The sequence below is a fragment of the Leucoraja erinacea genome, chromosome 17, assembly GCF_028641065.1.
Source record: "Leucoraja erinacea ecotype New England chromosome 17, Leri_hhj_1, whole genome shotgun sequence".
In the NCBI taxonomy this organism is placed as follows: Eukaryota; Metazoa; Chordata; class Chondrichthyes; order Rajiformes; family Rajidae; genus Leucoraja; species Leucoraja erinaceus.
This window is the reverse complement of record NC_073393.1, coordinates 23,263,015-23,280,757: the sequence shown is the minus strand read 5'-3', so window position 1 is coordinate 23,280,757 and position 17,743 is coordinate 23,263,015. Positions and strand designations below refer to the sequence as shown.

At 42.3% G+C, this 17,743-nt stretch overlaps 1 protein-coding gene across 2 annotated transcripts in view; it reads right to left on the bottom strand.

Moving 5' to 3' along the window:
• Positions 1–1,458: 1,458 nt before the first annotated feature.
• cdh8 (cadherin 8) overlaps positions 1,459–17,743 on the bottom strand; it is a 195,648-nt gene continuing 179,363 nt past the window's right edge. Inside the window, exons 11-13 of one of the 2 annotated variants that reach the window (XR_008724878.1) lie at positions 6,586–6,837; positions 4,553–5,787; positions 1,459–4,305 (exon numbers count right to left, since the gene is read on the bottom strand). Coding sequence is in view for 1 of the 2 variants with exons in the window: in XM_055648831.1 (XP_055504806.1) it covers positions 5,294–5,787; positions 6,586–6,837 (746 nt within the window). In the remaining variant the exon portion in view is untranslated. Of the gene's footprint in view, positions 5,788–6,585; positions 6,838–17,743 lie in introns of both variants that reach the window. The other variant, XM_055648831.1, reaches the window with a different exon arrangement.

Genomic DNA, 17,743 nt, shown 5'->3' with positions numbered 1-17,743 from the left:
ACTGCCTGACGTGTTGAGTTATTTCAGCATTTTGTGTCTACCTTCAGTATAAACCAGCATCTGCTGTTCCTTCCCACACACCAACATTGTTTGGGTTTATTTCAAGTTGCAGCATCTGCAGGGATTTTTCTTTCAATAATCAACACTACTTTAATACTGCAGTGGGGGTGTATGCATGGATTTAGCATTCAGATCTCTGATCTGTAACACAGGAATATAGCCTTCGACATGAGTGGCATCAATATTTCACTGACCCACAGATATGCATTGTAACAAACCAAATTAAAAAATACATTCATTTGTGTAGGAAGGAACTGCAGATGCTGGTTTACACCGAAGATAAGCGCAAAATGCCGGAGTAAATCAGCAGGTCAGCAGTAAAGGTGCAGGCTACAATGGTCCATTGTTGGCTGTGGAAGAATACAAGAAAGAGGTGATAACGAAGAGATACAAACAGCAAAACCTAGCAGGACAACAAGGGTGGGGAGAGACGGAGAGAGAGCAAATGCCAGGATTACTTGAAATGTGAGAAATAAATATCCATTCCACTGGTTATAAGCAGCCCAAACTAAATATGAGGTGATGTACCTTCGGTTTGCCATATACCTATAGTCTGAATTTATCGTACTTGTTCATTTTTAAGTTAAAATAATGGGAAAAATCGGAATAGTACGATTTTGAAATGAGGGGAAAAACCGGCCAATCAACCTCTGAAGGTACACAAAATTGCTGGAGAAACTCAGCGGGTGCAGCAGCATCTATGGAGCGAAGGAAATAGGCAACGTTTCTGGCCAAAACCCTTCTTCAGACCTCTGTTTCTGAGTGGGTTGCGTCCAATCACCGACCAGCTCCCCTTAAAATCCCCGTCCAATCAACCGCAGTCTCCAAGGGCATTGCGGCCAATCACCGACCAGCTTTCCTTACTGAAGCAGAAGATGGCTGCAGCCAACATCACTTTATCTCTGCTGTTTGCACACAGTGCTAGGCAAAGATACATTTCAGATAACATTCTTTGTAAAGATTTTTTTTAGCTGTATGAAGTCATTTATTTCATGAAATATTTATCTTTTTGAGGTTATTTTACTGGTTGTGTGTTAGAAAAATTCTAAGTTTCTGTTATGTAAACTACCCGTAGAAAGCTTGACAATCACTTTAAATTTATTGAAAATGCAGGAGCCCCCACTGGGGGGGGGGGGCCTAACCAGCCAATACTTCCTACTTTTTTTCTGGAGGTGAATATCATGCCTGTAGTTGTTTTGGACCAGGGTTCTTCTTCAATAAGAAGGAACTGCAGATGCAGTTGTCTTTGCAAAATGCCAAATGATTCCGGGAATGCCGAGAGTGAGAGGAGAGAGAGAGAGTGAGAGGGAGATGTGGGTGGGGGGGGGGAGAGAGGGGGGGGGGGGGGGGGGGGGGGGGGGGGGGGGGGAGAGAGGGGGGGTGAGAGAGAGGGGGAGACAGACAGAGACAGAGAGAGAGAGACAGAGAAAAGGAAAGAATGAGAGATTCCAGCCCCTTAACATTTCCCCAGGCCATGGGGAAATGTTGCTACCAAATGACTTTCAATGATAAACTTCTGGACAAATGCAAGAAAGCAGCTATGACATAGAATACACAATAAACTGTATTACAAATACACAATAAACAAGTTATGCTTTCTTGTACTATTACATGGGTATGACCGCACATTAAAAAAAATAAAAATCAGCAAAATGGCACCACGCAAAAATCCTGATTTCCTCAGCAAAATACTGATTTACAGGTACTAGAATACTGAAATGCTCTGACAAAACTTGGCAGCTCTGAATATATCACAATATTGGCAAACTACTAAAAAAAGCCCTTAAAATCCAGGAGCTAAGACGGGCCGCTGGGCTCCACCCTTCGGTGCTCACACTCCGTCAACCCGCTCACTCAGAGTAAGATTTTCATTTTCAAATGTTGGCTGGTATGACTTGCGTGTGTCCCCACTCTGACAGTGGAGGAGTCCCAGGACGGAAGGGCAGTATGAGAATGGGAAGAGGAATTAAAATGTTTGGAAAACTGGAAGATCACATAGGCCAAGGCAGACTGGGCGTAAGTGGTCAATGAAACGATCGCCAAGTCTATGCTTAGATTTGAAACCAAATTAATCCTCCTCTGTGTTGGAAGGAACTGCAAATGCTGGTTTACATGGAAAGATAGTCACAAAATACTGGAGTAACTCTGCGGGCCAGGCAGTATCTATGGAGAAAAGGAATAGGTGACGTTTCAGGTTGAGACCGTTTTTCAGAATCATTTAATGCCTTCTTCTAATTCCAGTCTATCTGACAAAACCTTTAGCTGCTTATATCTCCTTAGGAGACTTGACGTGAAACATTTATGGATAATGTTTTTCAGTAATGGCTCTGTTTTATCAATGTAAGGTCAGTTGTTCAGGATGGTGACAGTTCACAACACAGCAAACCTTTAATATTCATAGTCATACAGTGATATTCCACAGTATGGAAACAGGACCTTCGGCACAACCCGCCCATGCCAACCAAGATGCTCCATCTAAACTAGTCCCATTTGCCCGTGTGTTAAATGCTGTTATATTAACTGCCTTAACCACCTCCTCTGGCATCACATTCCATATATTCATCACCGTCTGGGTGAAAAAGCAATCCTATTAAATCTTTCTAGTCTCACCTTATTCCTCAGGTTCTTGATTCCCATACCCTGGATAAAAGACTCTGTTCATTCACCCTATCTATTCCCCAGGTTCATTCCAAAAATACCTGCAAATCCCCAAAAAAGTCCCAGAATTTACCCTGTGGCTCGGGTTTGCAGTATGAAACTTTTATTTTTTGGGAGATTGCCCCTGAATCCTCTCATGGTGGCAAATTATCAGGCAGCACAATGGTGCAGCAGTAGAGTTGCTGTCTTACAGTGCCAGAGACCCAGATTTGATCCAGAGTGCTGTTGCTATCGTTACAGAGTTTGTACATTCTCCCTGTGACTGCATTGGTTTTCACCTGGTGCTCTGGTTTCCTCCCACTTTCCAAAGACGTGCAGTTTGCAGGTAGTAGGAAGGAACTGCAGATGCTAGTTTGCGCCGAAGCCATACACAAAATGCGTAACTCAGTGGGACAGGCAGCATCTCTGGAGAGAAGGAATGGGTGACCTTTCGGTCGAGACCCTTTGTCAGTTTAGTGCTACCCTGCACTCTAGTGACAATTTACAGAAGCCAATTAAACTTCAAACCTGTATGTCTTTCGGATGTGTGAGGAAACCAGAGCACCCAGTAGTCTCAGGGGGAATGCACAAAGTCTGTACTGACACGTCTCATAGTCAGGATCAAATGCAGGTCTATGGTGCTGTAAGGCAGCAACCCTACCACTGCACCACTGTGCTGCCTGAATAATTTCCTCTCTAGCAGAAGAACTGCTGTTTTAAAAATCCTCAGTGTATTTAATCAAAACCTCAATACTTTACTTCAGAGAAATTGCATAAAAAATATGCTAGAAGCATCATTGCAAGAATTTGAAAACATCTTTGAGAGTAGGTATACCCAATTTCTTTTACCCTGATCTACTTCCAATCTGATAAAGTCTCTGTAACCTATGAGTCATCTCATGCAATGTGTTCCATTCCAAAGAAGCGGAGACCGTTTCGGCAACACAAATGGAGACATAACCTGGAATATTTATAAAAATATATTTCACAAAGTAGGAAACAATACAGGGGTTCCTCTGATGTACAATACATGGCGTAAAATAAATGAAACGTACAAGTAAATAGCATTAAAGCAACGTATAAAAATAATAAGGGCTCCTTTTTTGTGTGTGTGCGTAAGACTATTGTAATATACAATATCTACTCGGAATTGTTGTATTTCCCATTAAAGATTGGCAATGCACATAAGCTTTCATAGAAACATAGAAACATAGAAATTAGGTGCAGGAGTAGGCCATTCGGCCCTTCGAGCCTGCACCGCCATTCAATATGATCATGGCTGATCATCCAACTTTCAGTGCTGTTGTCATTTAAGGTGTCTCTGCCTGAGCTACTGTGCATAGCCAAAGTTCATCTCCCAAAAATTAAAAGCCACAAAAGTTAGCAGTAAGTCTATATATATATACATGACATAAAAACATTTTTTAGACCATTTTCATTTTTTTCTAGGCTCAAATTACACAGTGAAGCACAAGAAGCATATGTTTAACACTGGTACTGTACTGTGTAATGAGTGTGTATCTAAAGGTTTGGAAGTCAAATATTCACATGATCTCAGTTCCATTCCAGTTCTTGTTAAAAAAAATAAGACACAAAGCACTGGAGTAACTCAGCGGGTCAGGCAGCATCTTTGGAGAACATGGATCGGGATCCTTCTTCAGACTTTTAGAAGCTGCCAACTCGTAACATCACCTGTCCATGTTCTCTGGAGATGCTGCCTGACCCGCTGAGTGACTCCGGAACTTTGTGTCTTTTTGTTTGTAAACTAGCATCTGCAATTCCTTGTTTCCTTAGTTTTTGAACTTTCTTTCTGGGAGTAGACAACATGTCATTTAAATCTAGATTAGTTATTAACCTCAGCTTCTGATGTTTAAACTTGGTGTTTTTTATTTTCATCAAATGGCCCAAAAATTATTATATTTTGTATAATTGTGTGCTCATTACATCCCCCATTGTCACTGCATCTACTTTCAGATCTTCTCTTTCAACTGGAATGGACTCAAATCACTGAGGATATTATGAAGCCTAAGGGCACTCTGAGGGAGTACACCGTGTCTACTTGTGTGATCATCACTTACAGAGAAACACTCGATTACACCTCAGCTAATATTACTGCAGGAGGAAGGAGCTGGAATTGGTTTCAATGCTTCAGCGTGTCTGCTCCCTGCTTTCCCCTTCACCTCCTTTGGCTACGTTCATCAGTTCCACAACAAAGACATTGGTATTGCTTCGCTTTGGGTCGGCAAGATCTCGGTCTCTGGTTGGAGAAAAGCCATGGTCAAAGGAACCATGTAGGAAGCACTGTAAGATCCCAAAGTCTCCTCCAGTTGAACAATAGTCTGTACAATAACTAGAAAACCAACACCCGCCCAAACAATCCACACAGTCCACACTCCACGAGAGTAAAACACTCATACAATCTGCATTTTTTTTTTTGGTTCAATTTTACAATGAGCTGGACTTAAAAGATGATAAGAACTAACGTTGACTGCATCTAAAAGACTAGCCAGCTGATCCATTGTTAATAATTGGCAACCCTATAATTATACACCAGTGTCCATTAAAATATTGGGTAATTGTTCTCTCCAAGTTGGAGTCAGGTTTCTCTGTCGTTCTCTCCGACGGCATACATATCCCCGAGTTTTTTAAACCGTGGCCCCCACTCCTTGAGGTAGTCAAAGTTCTGCTCTGAATCAGTCGACGTTGTTTCTAATGAGCTCAGAGAACCAGCAGCCGACCCTCTCCCTTCATAGCCGTAGATCTGGATGGAATCATAGGGGGGGGCAGTAGGGTCGACGTCAGCGTCGTGAAGCCTCACGTTAATAAACTCATCCACGTCTACTCCGTTGGGGACGGGTGGGAGACCTTGCCTGGGGACGAACTGCAGGTCTGGTTTGATGTCCTTCCGGGGCAGGAACCCATTGAAACCATCGGGGTTCTGCAAGGTGGCGATGTCAAATGCCTCCGTGTCTTCCTCGCCACCACCTTCATCGTCGTAACGGATGATGTTCTCCCTCACATCTTCATCGTCTTTGATGATAAGAGGTTCGTTTTTGTGTCTTCTTAATGTTACAAAGAGAACCACAATAACTGTGAAGAGAACACATTATACACTAAATAAGAGTCATACAGCGTGGAAAAAGGCCCTTCGGCCCAACTTGCTCATGCTGACCAACATGCTCCATCCACAAAAGATAGACACAAAGTGCTGGAGTAAACCAAGTGGGTCTGGCAGCATCTCTGATGAAAAAGGATCTAACCCAGCTCTCTGGAGCTGTGAGGCAGCAACTCTACCACTGTACCACTGTGCCACCCATCTGGAGTACGCTACAGGCCTTTCGGCCCACTGAGTCTGCGTCAATCCGTGATCACCCATACACTAACATGATCCTACACATTCGGGACAAGTTACAATTTACAAAAGCCAAACCCGCACATCTTAGGAATGTGGGAGGAAACTGGAGCACCTGGAGAAAACCCACACGGTCACAGGGAGAATGTACAAACTCCCTACAGACAACACCTGAAGTCAAGATCGAACCCAGGTCTGTGGTGCTGTGAGGCAGCAACTCTATCACTGCGCCACTGTGACACCCACGTGGAGTACACTACAGGCCTTTCGGCCCACTGAGTCCATGCCAACCAACGATCACCTGTACACTAGTTATATTCTATACCCTGGGGACAATTTGCAGAAGCCAATTAGCCTACAAACTCGCATGTCTTTGGAGTGTGGGAGGAAACTGGATCACCCAGAGAAAACCCAAGTGGTCACGGGGAGAACGTACAAACTCTGCGCAGAGAATGCCTGTAGTTAGGATCAAACCCGGAGAACGCCTGTAGTTAGGATCTAGCGCTGCGCCACTATGCCGCCCTGTGTGAACCTACCCAGGAGGAGGATGATGCAGGCCAAGATGGCGATGAGTGCCCCCATGCTCAGCCCGATGGGAAGAACAAAGGCTTCAACATTGCAGGACTGCACATTCCCGTCCGCACTGCAGCCACAGACCCGGATGGTCAGTGTGTTGGTGCTGCTCATGGCTGGAGTTCCACTGTCCGAGACAATGAGGGGCAGAAAGTACACATCCTGTTTCTGTCGGCTGAATCCACTGTGTCTTGCCAGTATGCTCACTGAGTTATCTGGAGAAACAAACACAAAGAGACAGTCAGCGCAAAGATTAAGGACATGGAGCATAGAACCGTTGTGTTGGAACAGGGACGCTGTGGTAGTGCTGCTGCCTCACAGCGCTAGAGGCTGGGTTCCATCCTCACCCTTGGGTGCTGTCCGGCGTTGAGTTTGCTTGTTTGCCCTGTGACCATGCGGGTTTCATCCGGGTGCTTTGGTTCCCTCCCATGTCCAAAAGACATGCGGGTTTGTAGGTCAATTGGCCTTTGTAAATTGCCCCTAGTGTGCAGGATGCAAAAATGGGATTACGTAGGACTAGTGCACGGGTGACTGATGATCTGCTTGGACTCAGTGGGCCTGTTTCCACGATGTATCACAAAACTAAAAACTGATGCATGTGTGCTGGCCCTTTGGCCCTCGTTGCCTACACCGACAATGCCAAACTGCCTGCACATGCTCCATATCTCTCCAGTCCCTGCCCATTCCTATGTTTGTCTAAATACATCTCCAACATTATTAGAGAAAGAGCTGCAGGTGCTAGAAAAATCAAAGGTAGACAAAAATGTTAGAGAAACACAGCGGGTGACAGCATCTATGGATTTCAGAAAGCACAGCAAATGCTGGAAAGAAGAAGGGCCTCAACCCAAAATGTCGCCTATTCCTTCTCTCCATAGATGCTGCCTCCCCCGCTGAGTTTCTCTAGTATTTTTGTCTACAGTCTAACATTGTAAATGATTCTGCCTCCACCACCAACTCTGGCAGTGCATTCTAGGCACCCACCACTCTCTGAGTAAAAATCTTGCCTGGCAAAAATCTTTAAAACGTCCTCTCTCTCACCTTAAAGCTATTCTATATGGTCTTTGAGATTTCTACCCTGGGAAAAAGTTCTCACTGTATCTGTGCATCTCATAATTCATGTCACCCCTCACCCTAAAACACCGGAGAGAAAAAATTGCCCAACCTCTTCTCATGGCTAATACACTCTAATCCAGGGAGCATCTTGGCGAAACTCTTCTATACCCTCTCCAAAACATCTATGCTATCCTGTGCATACTTCCCATCATCATTATATCAATGGTAGTTTTTCCCCCCAATTACCTTATTGTCTATCCAAGCCTTAGATTGATGTACAACCTTTGATAAGCCAAAATCATTGCAAGGCATGTTTGCAGAAAAACTATGGACTCAGCATACTGAACGACACCAATGTTTTTGGCTGTAATCTATAGGAGCAGAGATGGAAGAGGTGGCTGAGACCTGAGGACATATGTTTTAGTTCAAAAGTATGATGTTTAGAGACAATCTGAGATAGACTTTTTATTAACAAGAGGACAGTTGAAAATCTGGATCACACCCTCTAAGAAAGTGATGGAAAAAGGAATCTCAAAACGTTTAAGAAACAATAAAATAATTGCCCGGAGAGAAGGAAAGGGTGATGTTTTGGATCTGAGACGTCTTCAGATTCTGAAGAAGGGTCTTGGCCCAAAACGTTACCCATTCCTTCCCTCCAGAGATGCTGCCTATCCCACTGAGTTACTCCAGCATTTTATGTCCATCTTTGGTTTAAACCAGCAGCTGCAGTTCCTTCATAAATAAATACTTGAATCAGTCAGGCAACATCTCTGGAGAACATGGATAGATGACGTTTCAGGTCGTGACCCTTCTTCAAACTGATTGTGGGGTGGGGGGAGCCAAAAGAGTGGTGGAACAGGACAAAGCCTGGCGAGTAATAGGTTGATAGAGGTAAGGGGGAGAAGGGGGTGTTGATAGACAGATGGTTGGACAAAGGCCAACGATGTAGAGACAGAAGTGTGAGACAAAAGGATTGAAGAGCTGTGAAAATGTGAAGCTAGAGGAAGGTATGCAGATGGAGTGGATGGGGAAGGGAGAAGTAGGATGGTGAAGAACAGTTGAATCACCAAGGAATTGGAAGATATAGATAAAAAGTTGCTAAGTGGGAATAGTATTGGTAGGTACTTGATAGTTGGCATAAACATGCTTTAACATTCTCTGAATTCACGCCTCTATGACTATGAAATGAAATTCAAGGACCTAGGCAGCTCATTATAACCTCAGACAGTGAGGTATAAATAAAGGGAAATCAATTTATCAGCCAAGATTTTCCTTTTGTTTACTGGATCCAATTTTGTTGGCACCCCAAGCTCCGATGAAAATCCATAACACATATTTTACTGTCAAACATCAGGTTTTTCTTGTTTTTAATGCCCAAGTGTGATTAGTAGTTTACCAGATTAATAGTGAAGTCACCTAATAAAACAATTCTTTCGTCGGGTTTTGAAAAGAAAACTAATTTTGTTGTTGTCAGGCTACTAAGAAGCAGCACACAATTGAGTTTTATGGAAGGGTTTTGAGATTTTTCTCTTCTACTGGAAAGATAGTACCTCCCCGGGTAAATTTTAAGCATTTAAACAAGTCCTTGAAGCAGATTCCACTCACACCCAATAAATGAATTCCCAAAAGCCTTACTTTAATTTACTTTAGAGGTACAGCATGAAAAACAGGCCCTTTGGCCACAGAGTCTATGCCGACCATCAAATGTTCATAGGATTCAATTCAAGTCAAGCTTGCTAAATAACTTACCATCAAAATGAGGCCATCATTTTACACCCTTTTCAGACATGTTCAATGGAAAACAAATTCTGGAGGCTTGGGGTTCCAAGACAGTGCGGAGGTCAGGGCAAATAACAAATGGTGGCACAATGGCACAGGCGGGCGGCACGGTGGTGCAGTGGTAGAGTTGCTGCCTTTCAGCACCAAAGACCCAGGTTTGTTCTTGACTACGGGTGCAGTATGTGCGGAGTTAGTATGTTCTCTCCGTGACAGCATGGGTGCTCCTGTTTCTGGAGGTGGCGCTGGCTCGAAGGGCTGAATAGCCTACTCCTGCATGTATTTTTTACGTTTTTCAATGTTTCCTCCCACACTCCAAAGACGTACAGGTTTTTAGGTTAATTGGCTTCGGTAAGAATTGGAAATTGTCCCTAGTGTGTGGGATAGTGCTAGTGTATGGGGGTGATCACTGGTCGGCGCGGACTCGGTCGGTCGAAGGGCCTGTTTCCATGCTGTATCTCTAAAGTCTAAAGTGTAGTTTGCTCGAGGGTCATTCAGAATAGGTGAATGGAAATCATGATTCTGTTTGCAAATGAAAACCAACTTGTTGATGAAACCAAAACTATGGTAATTTACTGGATGTGGAGGCTTTGGAGATGATGCAAAAGGGCTTTACTAGAATGTCTCCTGCATGAAAAGGTAATAACTTTAAATAGAGGATGGACAGACTTGGAATGTTTTCCCTGGAATTCTGGTGGTTGAGGGGAGATGTGATAGAAGTATTGATAGGTAAAAAAATGTTTTTTCACAGGGTAGAAATGTCAAAGACTAGAGGGCATATCTTTAAAGTATTTGAAGTACAGACTATTGCAACGGTTAAGAAATATTTAGACAGGTACATGGATAGGACCGGTTTAGAGGGATATCGGTCAAATACAGGCAGGTGGAACTAGTGTAGATGAGACATGTTGGTCGATGTGGGTAAATTATGCTGAACTCTCCGCTACCGTGGTGGTAGGAGGGGAAAAGTTGTTTTTTTTTTGCACAGAGTGGCGTGTGCCCGGAACACATGGCCAGTGGTGGTGGTGGAGACAGATATCATAGTGGCGTTTAAAAATCTTTTAGATATGGACATGGCATATGCAGGGAATGGAGGAATATGAATCACATGCAGGCAGAGACGGTTAGTTTATCTTGGCATAATGCTTTGCAGACATTGTGTTCAGTTTAATTTAGTTTAGTTTGTTATTGTTACGTGTACTGAGGTACTGTTAAGGATTTTTTATTGTGTGCTATCCAGTCAATGGAAAGACAATACATGATTACAAACAAGCCATCCACAGTATACAGATACACGGTGAAGGGTATATTATCCGGTGCAAGATAACGTCTGATAATGTCTGATTAAAGATAGTTTAAAAGTCTCCAACGAGATAGATGCAAGATTAGGACCGCTCTCTAGTTGGTGAGAGGACGACTCAGTTGCCTGATAACAGCTGGGAATGAAACTGTCACTGAATCTGGGTGTTCTTGTGCTGCATTGTTCTATGTTCTATAACTAGTTTTTTGCAGTAAACAACAACATATTTTATGCTAATATTCTTCTCAAAATTTTCCAGTCTATTAAACTGTCCACTTTCCTGGAGTTTATTAAAAGAGGAAATAGATCATTTGAAAGATCGGGGAGAATGACACTGGCACAGAAGAGGAGTTGAGGATTAAACATAGAAAATAGGTGCAGGAGGAGGCCATTCGGCCCTTCGAGCCAGCACCGCCAACTGGGGAAGATCAGCCATGAGTGCAAGTGTCAGAGGTTGTGGGGAGAAGGCTGGTGAATGGGGTCAGGAGGGAAAGATAGATCAACCATTATTAAAAGGCAGAGTAGACTTGATGGGCCAAATGGCCTAATTCTACTCCTATCACTTATGTCATTACATATTCTGGAACATGCTTGAAGGGCCCAATGGCTTACTTCTGTTCCTGTATCCTTAAGTGCCTAATTCAGTTCCATGGCATAAAAACACTGTAAAAGATCGACACAGTGATGCAGCAGTAGAGCTGCTACCTCACAGCGCCAGAGACCCAGGTTCGATCCTCACCATAGGTGCTGTCTGTACAGAGTTTGCACGTTCATCCTGCAACTGGGTCTCTGCGCATCCCTCTGCAATTAGATCCTTGACTTACTCATCCACAGACCACGGTATATTCGAATTGGCAGAAATCTTTTTCCTCATTAACAATCAGTACGGGAGCACCTCAAGGCTGCGTGCTCAGCCCTCTGCTCTACTCCATCTATACTCATGGCTGTGTAGCTGGACATAGTGCAAACTCCATCTTCAAGTTTGCTGACGTCACCCCTGTTGTTGGACTAATTACAGATGGTGATGAATATAGAAGTGAGATCCATTGATTGACCAAATGGTGCCAGCACAACAATCTGGCTTTCAATATCAGTAAAACCAATGAACTGATTGTGGATTTTGGAAGAGGAAGGATGAGGACCCACAATCCTGTTTATATCATGGTGAAAAAAAGAGATGGTGGTGATGATGGTGGAGAGTCAAAAACTTCAAATTCCTGGGGGTGCATGTTTCCGAAGATCTTTCGTGGACCCAGCACACTGATGCAATTATATTGTAAATATAGCAACGCCTCTACTTCCTGAGAAGATTAGTGAGATTTGGTATGTCAAAGAGGATTCTTTTGAACTTCTACAGGTGTACAGTAGAGAGCATATTGACTGGTGGCATCATGGCCTGGTTCGGCAACTTGAACGTCCAGGAGTGGAAAAGACTGCAAAAAGTTGTGAACACTGTCCAGTCCATCACCAGCTCTGAACTCCCCACCATCAAAGGGATTTATTGGAGTTTCTGCCTCAAAAAGACAGCCAGCATCTTTAGAGACCAACACTATCCTGGCCACACACTCATCTCACCACTACCATCAGGAAGAAGGTACAGGAGCCTGAAAACTCTGATGTCCAGATTCAGGAACAGCTTCTTCCATACAGCCATCAGGCTATTAAACACTACAACCTCAAATAAACTGTGAACTATAATAGACTATTATTATTATTATAGACAAAAATGCTGGAGAAACTCAGCGGATGAGGCAGCATCTATCGTGCCAAGGAATATGTGATGTTTCGGGTCGAGACCCTTCCATCAGTCTGAAGAAGGGTCTCGACCCAAACGTCACCTATTCCTTCGCTCCATAGATGCTGCCTCACCCGCTGAGTTTCTCCAGCATTTTTGTCTACCATTGATTTCCCCAGCATCTGCAGTTCTTTCTTAAATATTATTATTATTATTATTATTATTATTATTATTATTATTATTATTATTATTATTATTATTATTATTATTATTAAAAATAAGTATGTGTGTATGTGTATGTGTATATATATATATATATATATATATATGTATGTGTATATATATATGTATGTGTATATACATATATATGTATGTGTATACATATATATGTATGTGTATACATATATATGTATGTGTATACATACATAAATATACATATATATATATACAGTATATATATATACACATGCACATACACACATACTCAAAAAACAAACAATAGTATAATAATAATAATGATAATATATATATATATATATATACACATACATATATATATATATACAGTATATATAAATATATGTGTATACTTGTGAGTATGTGTATATGTACACACTGAACTTTATTTATCTCTCTCGTTTATCACATTGTTTACAGTGTACTATGTTTACATATTCTGTTGTGCTGCAGCAAGTAAGAATTTCATTGTTCTATCTGGGACACATGACAATAAAACTCTTGACTCTTTATGTGGATTTTCTCCGGTTGCTCCGGTCACCTCCCACAACCCAAAGATGTGCAGGTTTGTCGGTTAATTGGCTTCTGTAAAATTGCCCCAAGTGTGTTCGATGTGAAAGTGGGATTACATAGAACTAGTGTGAATGCGGGATCGATAGTCAGCGCGGACTCAGTGGGCCGAAGGGCCTGTTTCCACGCTGTAAATCTAAACTAAAATTATCATTGCTTGATCTACAGAAATCAAGTCACTGCCATCCTCCCACGTTGCCTTGTCAATTATTTTCCCTCAACTCACAATCTAATTCGTTACTCTTCCCACCACCGTTAAAGGATGTGGGTCGACAATTTACAATCACCAGCTTGATTCAAAATTCAACATTTATTTAATTAACTGAATTGAAATTTCCCCAGCCACTGTAGAAGGATTTGAACTCGTGTCTGGGAATTTTGATCCTACTAATTTAACTACCACACCGCCAACTCTGAACGAGGCATCAAATGATAGGTCTGCAAACCATCATGACAGGGACTTCAACACAGTATCTGAAAAGCAATTTAGTTGAGCATAGAGATACAGCGTGGAAACTGGCCCTTCGGCCGAACGTACAAACTCTGTACAGACAGCACCTGTAGTTAGGATCAAACCTGGGTCACTGGCACTGTAAGGTAACAACTCTATTACTGCGCCACCCTGTTCCTACATGGAGAACAGTCTCCTATATTCTCATAATCTCTCTCAATCTCTTCTCGTTTCTGATTACATTTAATTATCTTTTGACCCATTTATCCCGTCCGCTCCACTGACTTTCCAAGGAGGAAGAAAACTTCCCCTCTCCTCATGAAGGACTTTATTTTGTACATGTCTCATCCTATGGGACTTGAATGATTTAATAACAATGAGAAATCTCCCTGAGTCAAGCCTCATCGATATGTTTAGTAGCTTTTAATCTGCAACCTTGAAGTCTCCTTTGTGCTCAGAAAGCATCCTTAACTCTTGCTCATATCTTAAATGCTTGATATCTAGTCATCTATGTTGCTCACCTTTGTTTGCTCTCAAGGGTAATCAGTAAGGATATGCAGACAAGTCTTTCACCCTATTGATTTGTGTTGGATACAAGCATTTCTCTCCGAAAATTCAGGGATCATGATTTTATAAGCTGGTTGGAAGGTGGAATTCACAACCGGAAGGACTAGTTGGTTTGAAAAACTGAGATTAAAGAACATAGAGCATAGAACAGTACATGAGCAGGTCCTTCGGCCCACATGTCTGTGCTGAACACAGAACATAGAATAAAGTACAGTACAGCACAAGAACAGGCTCTTCGGCCTACAATGTTTGTGCCGAACATGAGACCAAGACCAACTTTGATCTTCTGTAAATTGTCCCCAGGTGTGTAGGATAGAAGTAATGTTTGGATGATCATTGGTTGGCGTGGACTCAGTGGGCCAAATGGCCCCATGTCCACACTGTATCTCTAAACTAGACTAAACTAAACTAAATAGAGATTTGTGAATTTGTGGAATTCTTGGCCTCAGAAGGGAATGGAGGCCGATTCACTGGATGCATTCAAAAGAGAGTTAGATAGAGCTCTTAGGGCCAGCAAAATCAAGGGGTATGGGGAGAAGGCAAGAACGGGGTACTGATTGTGGATGATCACGTTGAATGGCGCTGCTGGCTCGAAGGACCGAATGGCCTACTCCCGCAACTATTGTCTATTGTCTATTGTCTATGTATCTATGTAAACTAAATTAAACTAAACCAAAATAACAACTAAGCAACTAAACTTAACTAAACTAAACTAAACCAAACAAAACCAAGGTACTCACCACCCTGTAGATGAAAAATTTCACCTACAGACACCTTCTACTATCTTATCCCAAATCTATGTCCTCTAGTGGTGCTCTAACTGTGGTCAATTCAAAGGGTTGTACAGTTGGAACATCATTTTCATTCCCATGTAATTGTGTCTACTAGATTTAAAGAGCAACACTCTGTTATAAAGAGAACAAATACTCAGCATGCCAGGCAGCAACTGTAGAGAGAGAGGAACAGTTAACATTTCAGGTCAAACACCCTTCATTAGAGTGTATAGGAAGGAACTGAAGATGCTGGTTTACATCGAAGATAGAAGTAAAATATGAGTAACTCAGCGAGTCAGGCAGCATTTCTGGAAAAAAGGAATAGATAACATTTTGGGTCGAGACCCTTCTTCAGACTGAGAGTCCAGAGATGCTGCCTGACCTGCTGTGCTACTCCAGCATTCTGTGTTTATCTCCCTTCATTAGAGTGTCTGGCATTATGATGGATCTTTAGCCGAAGCATTTCTCTTCATATATGCTGCCTGACCTGCCGAGTGTTTCTTGCATTTTTTATTTTAATTTTACTCTCTCAGTATCTACAGCTTCTGATATCCAACATTCCATTCTCCTGTTTGATGCTTAATAAACAGGAGAATATCTTCTTCTTCTTGCGTATGGAGTGCACAGCCTAAAGCTGTAGGACAACTTGTTCTATTTGATCTTATTTGATTGTGCACGCCAAGTTGATTGCATTCGTCGAAACAGGGCCGACCATGTGAAGGTTGCAATCTCCCACCCCAGTGTATTATGATTAAATAGGAATCATAAAAGTGTTGCTCTCCAGTTTCTCACAGAGTTCTTGAATAGAAGACATGACAGATAATCTACATCCAACTGATAGTGTTGACAGCTGAATTTATTTGAAAGATTATCCGCAGGCTGATATAAAACTTAACAAGTGACAAAACCAGTCTTTGGTGATGGCAAAGGTGATAATAAACCAATAGCTCACTTGACATCACATCTTTTTTTTTAATTACTTTGACTTTCAATGGACCTTCTACTCATTAATCCTTCCCATACATAAGTCGGCAGATCTCTAACTTCCACCTCATTCCATTTCTCTCAAATGTCGATCATTTCTACTCAATGAGATGGATCGTGTTGAACTTCATCCTGCTTGGATTGCACGTTGCTCCCAATTTCTTTCGGGGGATTACAGCTGTAGGTCGTGACCAAGTGGCAAATCTTGAACATTCACCACTGAATTATCCTAAAGGCTGTTTATTGGTTCATAAGTTCTAGGGGCTGAATTATGCCATTCGGCCAATCAAGTCTACTCTGCCATTCAATCATGTCTGATCTGTCTTTCCCACTCAACCCCATTCTACTGCCTTCTCGCCATAACCCCTTATTAATCAAGAAACTATCAATCTTCATCTTAAAAATATCCATTGACGGATCCACAGGCATCTGGGGCAATGGATTCCACAGATGCACCACCTAATGAAATTCCTCCTCTCCCTTCTAAAAGTACGCATTTTTATTCTGAGGTTATGACCTCTGGTCCCAGATTCTCCCCTTATAGAAACATCCTTTCCACGGCCACTCTATCCAGGCCTGTCACTATTTGATAAGTTTCAATTAGGTCCTCCCCCCATCCTTCTAAACTGAAGCAAGTACAGGCCCAGTGGCATCAAACACTCATCATATGTTAATCCAGGTTAAGATAGGTTGTAGAAACAAGGGACTGCTGAAACAAGTAACTGCAGATGCTGGTTTACCAAGGAAAGTCTGAAGAATGGTCCCAACCTGAAATGTCACCTATCAATGTTCTCCAGGGATGCAGCATGGCTCACTGAATTAGTTAATTCCACGGAACTACAGATGCAGGTTTACAAAAAAGAGACTTAAAGTGCTGGAGTAACTCAGTGGGTCAGGCAGCATCTCTGGAGAGGTGACGTTTCAATCTGAAGAAGGGTCCCGACCCAAAACATTACCTATCCATGCTCTCCAGGAATGCTGCCTTCCTGCTGAGTTACTCCAGTACTTTGTGTCACATTGATATGTTGTTATTCTCAAAGACCATTTCCACTCTTTGATCTTCAGAGGCATTTAAAAACAATTCAGGCATGTTTTAATAATTCAAAAGCATTAACAATTAAAAAGTAATTCATTTGTTTAGAAACGGAAACACTGTTGCCTTTTGCAAATTAATGAAAACATTAATAATTTATGTTACTTTTTCAGTTTTTAATGAGTGGTTGATGGTCGACATGGACTCAATGGGGTAAAGGGGAAAAGGCTGACATTAAGTGGAAGGGTTGGATGTCACGTATGTCTAGCGCTGGTCTGAGTGGAGATAGGATTCTCCACTGGTCTCAAGTGAGCAGTTGTTCCTCCCTTTGACCTCCAACATGTTTCATTCTTCCACGCAGATTTAATTTAGTTTAGTATAGAGATACAGCTTGCAAACAGGCCCTTCGGCCCACCAAGCCCGCGACAACCAGCAATCATCCATACACTAGTTTTAAGCTACACTTTAGGGACTATTTATAAAAGCCAATTAACCTACAAACCCACATGTCATAGGGAGAACGTGCAAACTCTGTAACAAAAGCACCTGTAGGCATGATCAAACCTGGGTCTCTGGAGCTGTAAGGCAGCAGCTCTACCGCTGCACCACCATGGCACCCCTTGTGGAAGTGCGGAAGTCCAG